We start from the raw sequence: 13,690 nt of genomic DNA, 5'->3' as shown, positions 1-13,690 counted from the left end.
TAATGGTAAATAAAAGCAAAATTACAAACACAATTAGGCTATTTTAGTTCCCGTCTCTCCACAACAAATCCTCTAAAGTTGTATTTAGGCTAAATATAAGCGTCGAGCCAAAACAAATTAATTTAAAAACAAAACTGAAGCCTATCTCTCTCATTCTGCACGAATCCAAATGTTTCCATATTCGTGAAGTATCTGGATGCTATTATTATGTATATTATGTAAACTATAGGCTTCGTTCTTCACTCGTATTATTGACGTAAAACATCATCCTTGCTATATCAGCTATATCAGCAGTGAGGCGCTGGTCACGCTGAACGGCACAGACTGTACTACGGACTACTATGAGCAGTGTAACTTTTTATGCTTCTTTAACTGTATTTTATTTTGATAATGTGGCGGTTCGTGACATATCCTCGGATAAACTCTAACGCCGGTGCATTGCCATTGTGACTTACCGATGATAAATTTACACGTTTGCGAAGTCATGTTTGCTTATGGCCGTACTATGCTGTCTGACAAACTATATTTTGTACAGATTTTATTTTGTTTTGGCAAGTATTTAATTATTTTGCCCAGAGAAAAACGTTGGATTATGCAACAGACATGCAACTCGTTGTCTCCATGCAGTTAATTAATAAACCATCAGTATTGGCCCTTTTCATGCTATTTCCGATATGCCGATGGCTTTAAAATAATCAAAAATCGGCCGATAAATATCGGCGGCCGATACATCGGTGCATCCAGAATACAATTATTTTTCAACATGACTGTTTTTACCTTATTTTTGATCAAATAAATACTGTCTTTGTGAGCATAAGAGACTTCTTTCAAAACATTTAAAATTCTTACCAACTTCAAACTTTTGGACAGCAGTGTATTTTTTCTGTAATCTGTAGTAATTACTGTGCTTGTTTTTGGTTGCCATAATACTGAACTGGTCTGTGACCTCACAGTTCAGGTGGTGCCTGCACTGCCGCAGCCTTCCTGAGAGAGTTTGTGACCGCTGATCATTGGGCTCATCTCGACATTGCCGGCGTCATGACCAATAAGGATGAAGTTCCATACCTGAGAAAAGGAATGTCTGGAAGACCTACACGTACGTTGGTGGAGTTTGCTGCTGGTTTGGCCTTTGAACCCTAATGTGACCATTGTGACCTTTGACTTGGCTGCCTCAGAAGTACAGTATATCCATGATGATCAGTGTTCAGAACGATTATAAATACGATTGCTGCTGAAATTAGCAGACGCTTAGCAACAAGTGATCAACACAGTGAAAGAATTAAAAAAAAAAGTCATGGCTGAGGTGTTTTTATGGTACAAGAAGAAACTTTTAGTGCCAAGAACCAAAAACAGTATCTAATGGAAACTGCTGACAAGCGTTGCTAGAACCTGCCACACTGTTGCTAAAATCTAGTTACTTTGTAACAAGCAACAACTGAAACTGGAGAATGAAAGACCAGTTTGCTGGACTGACTTTTAAAGTGGTATTGTATAAAAAAAGTGGTTCATGGAACTTTTCAAATTCTTCATATTTGTGTAATAAGATTAAATGGTACCAGTATTATACCATGTATAAATGCACAAAATACAAGGTCAATAAAGTCATGTGGCAATGAAGATTGTGATAAATGTCACGATGAAAGACTGGTGTGTTGGTTTATTTTTACCTTGAAAACACAAGTTGTATTATCTAAACAAATGAAAACTATTTTCATAAATTATGATGTTTCATTAAACACTAGATTTATGCTTCAGAATTAATGTGGCACCTTGTTTTGCCATGTTAATATTGAAATGAACTTAAAAGTATATTTATTTCATGATTTGCTCACAGTCATGTCATTTCAGACTTGTATGACTTTTGTGAAATATAAAAAAAAAGTTATTAGTTTATAAAAGATAACAGTTTTGGTTACCATTGACTTCCGCTATATTAAAAAAAAACCACACAAGATACATTTTTGAAAGAAAGAAAGTAAAATAAGTTTAGAATGACATGAGGGTTGGTAAATGATGACAGAGTTTAAATTTTTGTCTGATCTGCCCTTTTAAATGGTGCTTTCTAGTATATTCCCAGCCATGTTTAAAGATTTACTGTATGTGTCCTATGCAGAGGTAATGTTTGAGAAGAAAAAGACTATTCATGTTATTTAGGTGATTATGGAGAAACTTTTGAACTCAATAACTGGAACTTGAAAAGTATGAAAAGTGAGTAGCTTTGTACACCACTAGATGGCTTTGTGAAAGTGAATGGAGGAAGAAGAGAAGGCTTGTGTTATCAGAATGTTCAGTGTTGTGTCAGCTGGGCCTGAGCACTCATTTACACACAAAACAGGACAATTTACTGGAATGAAACCCTCTCACACCATGCCTCTTTGTGTGTTTCTAACTTTAGGAACATTCTAACTATCCTCCAGGGACACAGTTGCTAAAAGATGTCTCCAGACATTTGCAAAATCTCACAAAAACTAACTTTTATATCATATCCTCAAAGATAAAAGTAAATGCGTCGAAATAAAAGTAAAATGGTTTTCTTTTCTAATGTTGGTTTGGATTTGTCTGTATGAATTCTAATTTAAACTAGGTTTAGCAGGAGTGTGTTTTGAAGACGTTAGATCGGACGTTGTGCTGTAAGCTGATGTGGAATTTGTGCAATAAACTTAATCTGAAAAGCGGGTCGAGATGGAGAGGAGAACGATTGTTCTAACAGCGCAGAGGTTTAAGCACGCGTGCCCTGCTTTCATCCCACAATCCCCCTACACACACAACCCAAATATCCCCTTTACACACATACACCATCCTTACCTATGTATTCTAATGAACAGCACTGCATTAGTTGTTTTATTTTCTTCATGATAGAATTTTGATTAAGTAACTTTACCTTTTAGACCTGTTTTACCACTTTTTAGTAGTGCTGTCAAACGATTAATCGCGATTAATCACATCCTAAATACTGCATTTTGTATTTACTTGCATTATCTTTGCGTAATATTAAAATTGGTTTGATGATCTGAATCTTTTAAGTGTGACAAATATGCAAAAAATTAAAAAAACAGGAAGGGGGCAAAAACCTTTTCACGGCACTGTATATATTTCAGAAAAATATGTTTATATATTAAATATATTTATTTATAATAAATTATATGGATATAAATATAGACATGTAAATACATGTAAATGTTTTCAAAATATATACTGTATGTGTGTGTATTTATGTATACATAATTAACATGGACAGAACACATATATTATGCAAACAAAAACTTTTATTTTGTACGCGATTAATCGTGATTAATCATTTGACAGCACTACTTTTTGGACAGTATTGCCGATTTGATTAAAATAGAGTATATTCAGCAAAACTGTCTAAAACAATTAAAATATTGCCAATTATAGCTATTTTACTACAAGTTTACTTTTTAGGTGCAGTATTGCCTATTATGTTACATCTATTATACTACAAATTCACCTGTAAATTTACTTTTTAGATGCAGTATTGCCGATTACGTTACGAGTTTACTTGTAAGTTTACTTTTCAGATGCAGTACTGCAGATGAAGTTCCATTTATTTTACTACAAGTTTACTTTTTAGTAAGAACGTCTCGGGATTTGAGAGTATAGGGTTATATGTATGAGATTTGTGCAAGGCTGAGACAAAGAGGGATCCGCTTTGATAACAGTTCAGAAGTGCAGCCAGAGGACAAGGTCACCCGCATGCAGTCAAAATATACTCTTTGCTATTTTGTTTCATCTTTTGTTAAAGTGGGAAAGTTTGCGGTAAATGAAGAGCTGATATCCACATCACCAATCTCTGGAATCATTAAACCATTTTAATAATGTGCATTTGGGAACTGCACAATGATGAGGACTGAAAGATAATTAACATCTATTCATTAAACACACTTTACCCAATATTTCAAAAAAAATAAAAAATAATATATTATATATATATATATCAGTTGTTTTTTTCTAAACAGCAATGATATTAAGTAGGAAGAAAATGGAGACTATTTTTAATTATTTTTTCATATGGAGAAAAATACCCTAGTAATTTCACATAACACGTCATGAATTTGCTTAGTTGTGCCAAGATAACAATTCCTGCAATCAAAAGTTCAGTATAATCTTTCAGTATGATAAATAAATAAATACAAAATTATTATTTCACAACTGTCTCTTTTAATTTTCATTCAAAGGAAGGAGTTTTTCCTACCTTTCAAATTTCTTTTATTTGAAAGAAATTAATACTTTTATAGATCAAGGATGCAGTAAGTTAATCAAAAGTGACAGTAAAGACATTTGTAATGTTACATTTTAAAATAATTTAAAATAAATGCTGTTTTTAAGATGTTTTGTTCATCAGAGTATCCTGAAAAAAAATTATAATAGTGTCCATATTTTTTAAACAATAATGGCATTTTTCAGTTGTGATAAACAAATGTTTCACGAACACCAAATCATCATATTGGAGTAATGGCTGCTCAGAATTAAGCTTTGCCATCACAGGAATTAAATTGCAATTTAAAATACAGTGTATGAACAGAAAACAGTTGTAATGACATTTTACTATTTAACTGTTTGCACTGTATTTTTGTTGACATAAATGCAGCCTTGATGAGCAAGAGACTTCTTTCAAAACCATTAAAAACGCTTACCGACCCAAAACTTTTGAACAGTAGAGTAAATTCAACTTAAATGAAAATTCCATTGACTAGAAGCAATAAATATTTCTTCTGGGTGTGTGTATGTGTTTTGGGTTGAGGGGGTGGTGTATGTATGTTTTGGGTCTGCAAATGACCTATTGTGTGTATGTTTTTGGGCTGAATGTTAATGAATGTGTGTGTGTGTGTGTGTGGGAGAAAGTGTGTGATTGTACTCCCCCTCTTCAGGCAGGAGTGTGATTGGTTTTAAGCAGATTAACATTCTAATGGCCAGAGTCTTAAATCCACCCAGTAACAGAACAAAACTGCTCATTAAAACATACTGACCCTACCACATGTTCTCTCTCTCCTTTTCCTTTAAATGTTTCATTTCTTTTTCTCTCCACCTGTCTTTCTCTTCAGAAATTGTTCTATGAATTTCTAGGATTGGTAAAGTATATCTAACTTATCAGTTTGGCTCAGTTGCGTCACGCATGCACACATCCCCCTTCAGATAACCGTTTGATTGCATTTATTCATTTTTGTAATGCAGCTTCAACTTTACATTCATGTTAAAGTCCAATACTAGATTAAAACGTGTCATTTGTTGACTAGGATGTATGGAAGCTCGTTTCTGCCTTAAAGTGATGATAAAATCAAATGAAATAAAATAAAGTTCCTGGTCTATTTCGTGTTCATTTTGCTGTGTCACTGTAGTGCCCAGTGACTCTGCAACCAGAGATGAGGAATGTAATTTTGTCCACTCCTACTGCTTTTGCCTATGTGAAATTCACCTGCAAGCCTTTGTCATATCCAACATTGAGGAAGTGTTTCCGATCTCTCTCTCTGTCTCTTGTTTTCTCTCTGCATTGTCTGTCTATTGAGATAGAAGAAGGTGTGTTGAATGCATTGATTTTATGAAAGGCGTTTCTGTGTGTGAGAATAAATAGAACTCTTCTCAGAGACTTGTATTTCACACATGGGGGTTGGTTCATTTATTTTTTATTTCCAGCCAAGTCAAGAAATCAATGGTTTAGTGAACCATTCTAATCAGTGACTAGTTAGATTAACTGTTTGTTTGCCTGGGAAAACAATGGCACATATTAGTGAATGATATTAAAGTGCTAGTTCACCCAAAAGAAGAAAATTCTCATGTAGTTACAATCCTGTACACTGAAAAAAAGTAATTGCTAGTAAATTTCACAAATAATTAAGGCAACACTTTGAACTGAACAGTGAACATGATATTTTGTAGAGAGACTAAAATAGTATTTTCTTGTTAAAATGTACTCCAATATGTATGTATGTATTTATTTATTTAAATTTACTTCAACTTAAAAAAATTAATGTATATATACTGTATATATATACAGTATATATATATATATATATACACACACATACAGTAATTACAGTGTATGACTAACTTTACTCTGTGGAAGATATTTTGAAGAATGTTTCCATGTTTCACAAGTTTAAAACCGATGAATTCATTGTATGGAAAAAAAATCAAATATCTTTTTTTTTGCTCATCTGAGTTGGTTACACTTTATTTTATGTTGTTACAGTGTAATTACACAAATAAATACTGAGTAATATTAATTAACTGCATGTACTTATTATATTATAAGGTTAAGTTTATTGTTTGGTTTTACGTTAGTCGTTTTTAATTATGCATAATTTACTGTTATTACTGTTGTAAGTACATGTAACAAGTAACTGTCACATTAAAATAAAGTGTTGCAAGTTTATGATGAGATAGAATGTAATTTATTTTTTTTGACAAGTGTTACTTATTGATAAATTTATTGTTTATTTTGCAGACATGACAGTTCTTTTTTTAATATAAACATAACAGTTGTTGCTTCTGTATGACCACATTTCATTAATTCATTTAATTCGAAACACACACACACACACACACACACACAAGCTAGAGGTCAGTGAACTGGGTGAAATGGTTATTTTGGAGATGGAACTTTTTTTTTTTTCCAATTTCATTCAAACATTCCCAGAGGTCTATGAGAAACTGTGTGTGTTCATCTTTGTGTCACTTTGATGCCTTTTTTGCGTAAATCAGAGAAACCAAATGGGATGGTGAGCTCTGATATGTGTATAAGGTGTGTGTGTGTGAGTGTGTGTGTGGAATGCTGCTCTGGCCTGTCTCCAGGTTGAGGGAGGATAGCATTTCCAATCCGAGAGGCTGGAAGCATTCTGGTTTGGTGAGTTTCTGAGGCGCACACACACACACAGAGAGAGAAAGGAACAGGTTGCTCGTACCAGCCCGGTGAGAAAGATGTTATATATACTGTATATATATACAGTATATATATATATATATATACACACATACAGTAATTACAGTGTATGACTAACTTTACTCTGTGGAAGATATTTTGAAGAATGTTTCCATGTTTCACAAGTTTAAAACCGATGAATTCATTGTATGGAAAAAAAATCAAATATCTTTTTTTTTGCTCATCTGAGTTGGTTACACTTTATTTTATGTTGTTACAGTGTAATTACACAAATAAATACTGAGTAATATTAATTAACTGCATGTACTTATTATATTATAAGGTTAAGTTTATTGTTTGGTTTTACGTTAGTCGTTTTTAATTATGCATAATTTACTGTTATTACTGTTGTAAGTACATGTAACAAGTAACTGTCACATTAAAATAAAGTGTTGCAAGTTTATGATGAGATAGAATGTAATTTATTTTTTTTGACAAGTGTTACTTATTGATAAATTTATTGTTTATTTTGCAGACATGACAGTTCTTTTTTTAATATAAACATAACAGTTGTTGCTTCTGTATGACCACATTTCATTAATTCATTTAATTCGAAACACACACACACACACACACACACACAAGCTAGAGGTCAGTGAACTGGGTGAAATGGTTATTTTGGAGATGGAACTTTTTTTTTTCCAATTTCATTCAAACATTCCCAGAGGTCTATGAGAAACTGTGTGTGTTCATCTTTGTGTCACTTTGATGCCTTTTTTGCGTAAATCAGAGAAACCAAATGGGATGGTGAGCTCTGATATGTGTATAAGGTGTGTGTGTGTGAGTGTGTGTGTGGAATGCTGCTCTGGCCTGTCTCCAGGTTGAGGGAGGATAGCATTTCCAATCCGAGAGGCTGGAAGCATTCTGGTTTGGTGAGTTTCTGAGGCGCACACACACACACAGAGAGAGAAAGGAACAGGTTGCTCGTACCAGCCCGGTGAGAAAGATGTGAGACGAAACATTTCCTGGTACTAACTGCTGTAGACACAGACTGACACATACACACACACACTCTCTTTCTTTTTATCAGTTTTTAAAGATTTCATGTTCCTTATATATTTATATATATATAGTTTTGTGAAAAGTTTGTCTTTGACCTTTGGCATTACAGACTGGTTCAGTATTCCTACAGATTTTTTTCTTCCTCACAGCAGAGGAATGTGAAGATTATGTCAGTGAGAGGCAGGTACAGAGACTAGCGCTAATTACTCTCTCTCTTTCTCTCTCTCTCTCTTTCTTTCTCCGCCCGGTCTCCCTCCTTTTCCCTCCCTCCTCCTCCTCGTTGCCAGTGAAGGAGACAAGCAGGGGAACGAACAGCAGGGACGGGGAAGTGAAACAGTTTGGAGATAGAAACCAAAAGAGAAAAAGAAGAGAAACTTCTCACTCTGGACTGTCAAGACCTGTGAGAACAGACACGATAACGGGTGAAATACAGAGAAACAGAGATGAATGTGGCTGATCTGCTGTGCCTTTGATTAATGCAACACATAGACTCTCTTTGACAGCTACTAAAAGCGCAGGTAAGTTCCTACATTCTCAGTCTTTTTGTGATCCTCTCCTTCACGGTCTCATGTTCTGTCAGTTTTCCTTCCTTGTTCTCTGTGTGTCATCTTCTCACAGATGGTCCAGCGATCACGTTCTCCCCTCTGACCTTATTTATTTTCATAGAGTTAAATTGACATCTCTCTTTCCCTCCCTCCCTTTTTCTTTCTTTTTTCCATCTTACAGTTGTAAGGTTAGAATGTCCCTGTGTTGCGAAAACTGTGTTGAAAGTTGCTCTGCGGGTCTTTTGTGTGTGTATGTGTGTTGTGTAACTGCACTCAGGGGGTGTGCTATAATTTAGTGTGTGTGAGAGAATCAGGTTTCTGACAATGAGATGGCTCAATCTAAGAGAAAAAACAACGAATCAAAAAGATTTGAAGGCCCATTCCAGCCTTGCATGCTTAGTGTAATGAGTGTAGACGTGTACGTTTTTTCAGAGGGGAATGGCACAACATTAACGGACAAGACACACACTTCACTTTACAGATTAATCACCGTTTCATAAGCAAATAATTGTTTCTAGAGCAGTAGAATCTTGTTTTTCTACCAACAATGTATGGAAATTAAGTCTTAAAACATGTAATAGGGAAGTGCTTCAGCTACAACTTTAATGTGATGTTAAGTTGTCTCCAAAAAGCAGCTACATCTGATGAAAACCTCACTTTAGGTATATCCAAAAGGTAAAAATGACTCATATACTGTATGTCATAAACAAATGTATCTTTTAGGCTTAGGGCTAGTTTGTTGCTATTATAATTAACTTTATGTAAGAAGAATAGCTAGATAACTAGGTAAACGTGTGTGTGGGTGGGTGTGTTTACTTAGCTGTACTTGAGGTATAATTTTGTCTACAGAAGTGAGCTAAATTGTACAAAACCTCCCTTTGGGGGAGAACTATGGACTTTTTCAATTGGAAAAAAATAATCCATAAACCATGTTTTTTTCTTCTTCTAAAATTACAAAACATTTTATTTTAGTTGTAGAAGTCAGTAGCAGTAGTAATTATAATATGTTTATATAAAAATCATAAAAGTCCCCTAGGTAAATGTGTGTGTGTTTGTGAGTGCCTATGAAATTATTTCACGTAGGCTGTAAAGAGGTCAGGGGTCTTGAGAGCCGACACACTGTGACTTTGCATTGTGGGGGATGTAGTTTAAAAGAAATTAAATGAAGAACTTGAGAAGAATTAACACTGAGGTGAAGTACAATGAAAAGACAACCTGTCTCAGTGTGTGCGTGTCTCAGTGGTCATGTGACTCTCTGTTGTTACTCTAAATACCGCATCTGTTAAATGTGTAGGCATGTTTATTTGGTGACAGACCTTTAGGGGCCCACTTGTGTTTGTGTGTGTGTGTGTTGGAAATCTGATTGGCTGTGGTTCTGACTTAAACCAGTTCTCTCTGCCTCCATTCAGCTGCTTATCTGATTCTCAGAAAGCAGCATATTCAGGTGCATGTGTGTTTTTGGAATTTATATGCATTTCACTTTCATTAAATATTGAAATGATTTAAATTTTCATTTTATTTGGCCATTACATTTCCTAAAGACATAATCATTTTTGTCTTGTGAATTGTTAGTGTAAACTTTGAGAAAGAGATGCCTTGCTTGTGTTTCTGGTTTAAACTTCAGAAGCAGAAATGCTGTTAGAATTGCTAGAATTGCTAATAGAATTAATGAATTGATTCACAATTTTGAACATTTGGTGGATATGAGCATTAAGACAGGAGCAAATAATTTGCTAATCATTTCAAATAGTCTGTTTCAAAAAATTGATTCACAATTCTGACTTAATGTTATGATGTGTCATTATTTTTAAAAAAGTCTCTATATAGCATTTTCATGAAATATTTTAATGTAACATTCAAATATTCATGCAAATAATGGTTTCCATAATCATGCAGATATTTTAATGTAATATTCAAAAGTTCATAAATATAGCTTTTTGTTACTGTTTATTGTTATATTGGTGCAAAAATATTGAAATTCTTCCTTCCATTTAAAGACAGAAAATTAACGATTTTATTATAAAAATGCAAAATTTAATGAACGATGGCCTTTTTATAGTTATAGAAATATCATCCCTTAATGTCAGGGTAAAAGCATAAATATAGATATTTTACTTTATTTTTTTCTTTGGTATATCATTAAGTTCTATTCTCTAAATGTCTTTATTTCTTAAAAAAATCTTGATGCCCACAAACTCTAAATTGAATATAATTGTAAGGTTTAGCGACATTTCTCAATTCTACGTCATTTATTGACTCAGTAGTTTTGTTTCCTCTTTGTGGGAAATACACATTTCTTATTCATCCACCTTCAGCACTTCAGTCAGCCTTCCTTGACTTCTTGTAGACATACTATTATATATAAAGAAGGAAACAGAGAGAGAGCAAGACAGGTCACCTCTCTTTCTGTGTTCTTAAAGTCATATGACTGATCATGTGACCTCCTCAGCATGACTTTAACCCTGACAGACATCTGCACAAGTGTATGTGTGTGTGTGTGTGTGTGTGTTTGTGTGTGAGTGAAACAGGATCTCCTCTCTCTCCCTTCTGCTTTTCTTCCCATCTCTCTCCCTAACACACATCAAATACCTGCACTTCACAATGAATGCATTCTTACACTGTCTCTATAGACAGACTAGAAGAGCCGTATGTGTGTGTGTGTGTTCAGCATGGTTCTCCTCCAGGTACTTTGATTAATAGTGACTTCTGAGGGGTGGAGCTCTTTTAGACCAAAGGCTTAATTTGGGATATCCCACCGTGTGCCACATACACACACACACACACACACAGACTAGTCTCCTTAGTGACACAATTTCTGCATGTCTGAATCAAGTCGCTCAATTTCTCTCTGTCTTGCTAATGCTTTTATGCCGCTTCATTACACTCTTCTCTCGCTCCCCTTTCTTCTTTTCTTTGTTGTAGTGAGTAATAATAGGCCTTGTTCATTGAACCCAACAAACAGGACAAAATCTGGACTGGTGTGTGAATATTGTTATATAGTATGTACATCTGCTATAGTGTGTGTATGTGTGGAATGAAGGGGTAAGAGAACGCAATGATCCCTTGCAGTTTGTCTTCTTTTAAATGTAACTATTTAAAACATCTCATCCTTCTTGCACTGATACTGAAGACTCAGACACTTGTTTCCAAGTACACCCTGTCCTTCCAGTAAGACCTTCAACATTGATTTTTCAACCAGAAAAACAAAGTAGTACAAAAATCAACCACTTTACTCTTAATTAAAAAATACATTGCATCATTGATTTACATAAAGTGTTAACCTCTTAAAAATTTGTTTTAGTTTTGTGTGATTTTGTAATCAATGTGCAGTGGTACTTGGCCAGAAGTCATTCATTTTTAGAGTTGGTGATCTGAGGCAATATTTGTAACAGAGACTGCAGTTAAAGAAATAGAAAATTCTGTCATTATTTACACACTTTCATATATTTCCAAGCCCATAAGACTTTAATTCAACTTTGAAACTCAAATAAGGATATTTCAATGAAACCTGGGAGATTTCAGCCCCTTCATTGAAAGTCCTTTACGCCTAAACTTTGGTGCTAATGTTCATAAATGTATTGTAAATGTAATCCATATGAATCATGTTTTAATCCAAGTCTTCTGAAGACACATGATTGCACTATATGATTAACAGGTTTAATTTAGGTTTTTATTCACATATTAACATTGATCAACACATAGAGTACATCAACGGAAGCTCAAACGTGCTTGCTTGATGTGAAGGTTTGTTGTGATTATAGTTTAACTTCTGTTTCTCATGTTTGATGTGTTCTTTATGTACTGATTAATGTTTATACGTAAATATGTAAATAAATGCCTATATTATATCTGTTCATCATATAAAGCGATCATGTCTCTTTTGAAGACTTGGATTAAGCCACTTGATTCATATGGATTACTTAGAGGATATCTATACATTTTTTGAAGAGTCAAATTTTGGTAGAATGGACTTTAAATGGAGGGACAGAAATCTCACAGGTTTCATAATCTTGGTTTTGTGTTTCAAACATGAAAGTCGTATATGTTTTGAGTGCAGAGTGATCCCCGAGTAAAAAAAATCTGAGTATCCTCTACCTGAACAGAATGTGAAGTGTCTCAGACATTGCAACAAATGAGTTCAGCATGATATTCCTAGGGCTTCTGTGTTGTTGTTTTTTTTAAACAAAATACAAACTGCAACTATACAGTTATTTCAGATGGTGTAAATATATCATCTTCTCCGCTTAATGCCATAATCAGTGTTGGGGAAAGTTACTTTTAAAAGTAATGTGTTACAATATTGTGTTACTCCATTGAAAAATAACTAATTGTGTTACTTAAAATAATAATACTAAATAATAACTTAATAACTAAAAATGTTACTTAAAAAAGTAATGCATTATATTACTTTTGTGTTACTTTTTGTCACCTGGGCTGGGTTTTTAATAAAAAAAAACCAACTAAGTTGGCGTAAATTTTGGCAACTCTCATACCAAAAGTGAAATTAATAAGCCTCAGGCTGAAGGAAGTGCCTCAGCCTCTGCACCTCACTCCCAGTTTCTCCCAACACAGGGACAGGAGAGGTGTCAGTGAATAAATGAGAAAACCAAGTAACTTGCATTGCTTATTTGAAAAAGTACCTCAGATATTTTGTTGTAAATTTGAAATTAATGCGTTACTTTACTAGTTACTTGAAAAAAGTAATCTGATTATATAACCTGTGTTACTTGTAATGTGTTACCCCTCAACACTTGCTGTAATACTTCCGAATTGGAGCTTTGAAATATTTCATTTGTGTTCTTCAAATCTATAATGTTTAGATCATCTATTGGTCCAATATCTTAGTACTATGCTAAGATATTGGACCAATAAGACTTCACTGCACTTGAAATCTCATTGTTTTAAAATCACCCTATGTATTACACTTCGATATGGCTCTTCCGTGTCTGGAGTTATTTAAAGCTCTTAAGCAGTTGAGCCACCAATGCAGTCACCATCATATGACCTTGACTAAGAGATCTACTGTAGGTCAGATGTATTACTAGCATAGAAAGTCAGAGCGCATGTCTGTTTGCGTGTCCTTATTCTATTCATGTATTCGTACAGTGCTGAAGTTTGAGTTAAACCTGATTTTCCAGTTACCTTTACCAGCAATGTGTGACGCAATATGTGGAAAACTAAAACACACTAAAACACATCTTTATCC

General features: G+C 34.2%; 2 protein-coding genes and 1 long non-coding RNA gene across 7 annotated transcripts in view; 2 read left to right on the top strand and 1 right to left on the bottom strand.

Moving 5' to 3' along the window:
- The window catches only part of LOC107754151 (cytosol aminopeptidase-like), an 11,226-nt gene extending 9,935 nt beyond the window's left edge, over positions 1-1,291 (top strand). The window contains exon 13 of the mRNA XM_016570500.1: positions 954-1,291. Coding sequence (XP_016425986.1) covers positions 954-1,140 — 187 coding nt within the window. The 3' untranslated portion in view covers positions 1,141-1,291. The remainder of the gene's footprint in view (positions 1-953) is intronic.
- A 94-nt stretch (positions 1,292-1,385) lies between these two features.
- Positions 1,386-13,690, bottom strand: part of LOC107754152 (uncharacterized) — a 16,377-nt gene continuing 4,072 nt past the window's right edge. Inside the window, exons 2-3 of the long non-coding RNA XR_001641549.1 lie at positions 4,963-4,966; positions 1,386-1,473 (exon numbers count right to left, since the gene is read on the bottom strand). This is a non-coding gene — a long non-coding RNA (uncharacterized LOC107754152). The remainder of the gene's footprint in view (positions 1,474-4,962; positions 4,967-13,690) is intronic.
- The window catches only part of LOC107754149 (RNA-binding protein 47-like), a 31,151-nt gene continuing 25,287 nt past the window's right edge, over positions 7,827-13,690 (top strand). For all 5 annotated transcript variants that reach the window (XM_016570495.1, XM_016570499.1, XM_016570498.1 and 2 more), the window contains exons 1-2: positions 7,827-7,905; positions 8,227-8,457. The gene's annotated coding sequence lies outside the window, so the exon portion shown is untranslated. The remainder of the gene's footprint in view (positions 7,906-8,226; positions 8,458-13,690) is intronic.

The sequence above is a fragment of the Sinocyclocheilus rhinocerous genome, unplaced genomic scaffold, assembly GCF_001515625.1.
Source record: "Sinocyclocheilus rhinocerous isolate Xijiao unplaced genomic scaffold, SAMN03320098_v1.1 scaffold681, whole genome shotgun sequence".
Taxonomy (NCBI): domain Eukaryota; kingdom Metazoa; phylum Chordata; class Actinopteri; order Cypriniformes; family Cyprinidae; genus Sinocyclocheilus; species Sinocyclocheilus rhinocerous.
This window is presented reverse-complemented; position numbering and strand designations above follow the sequence as displayed.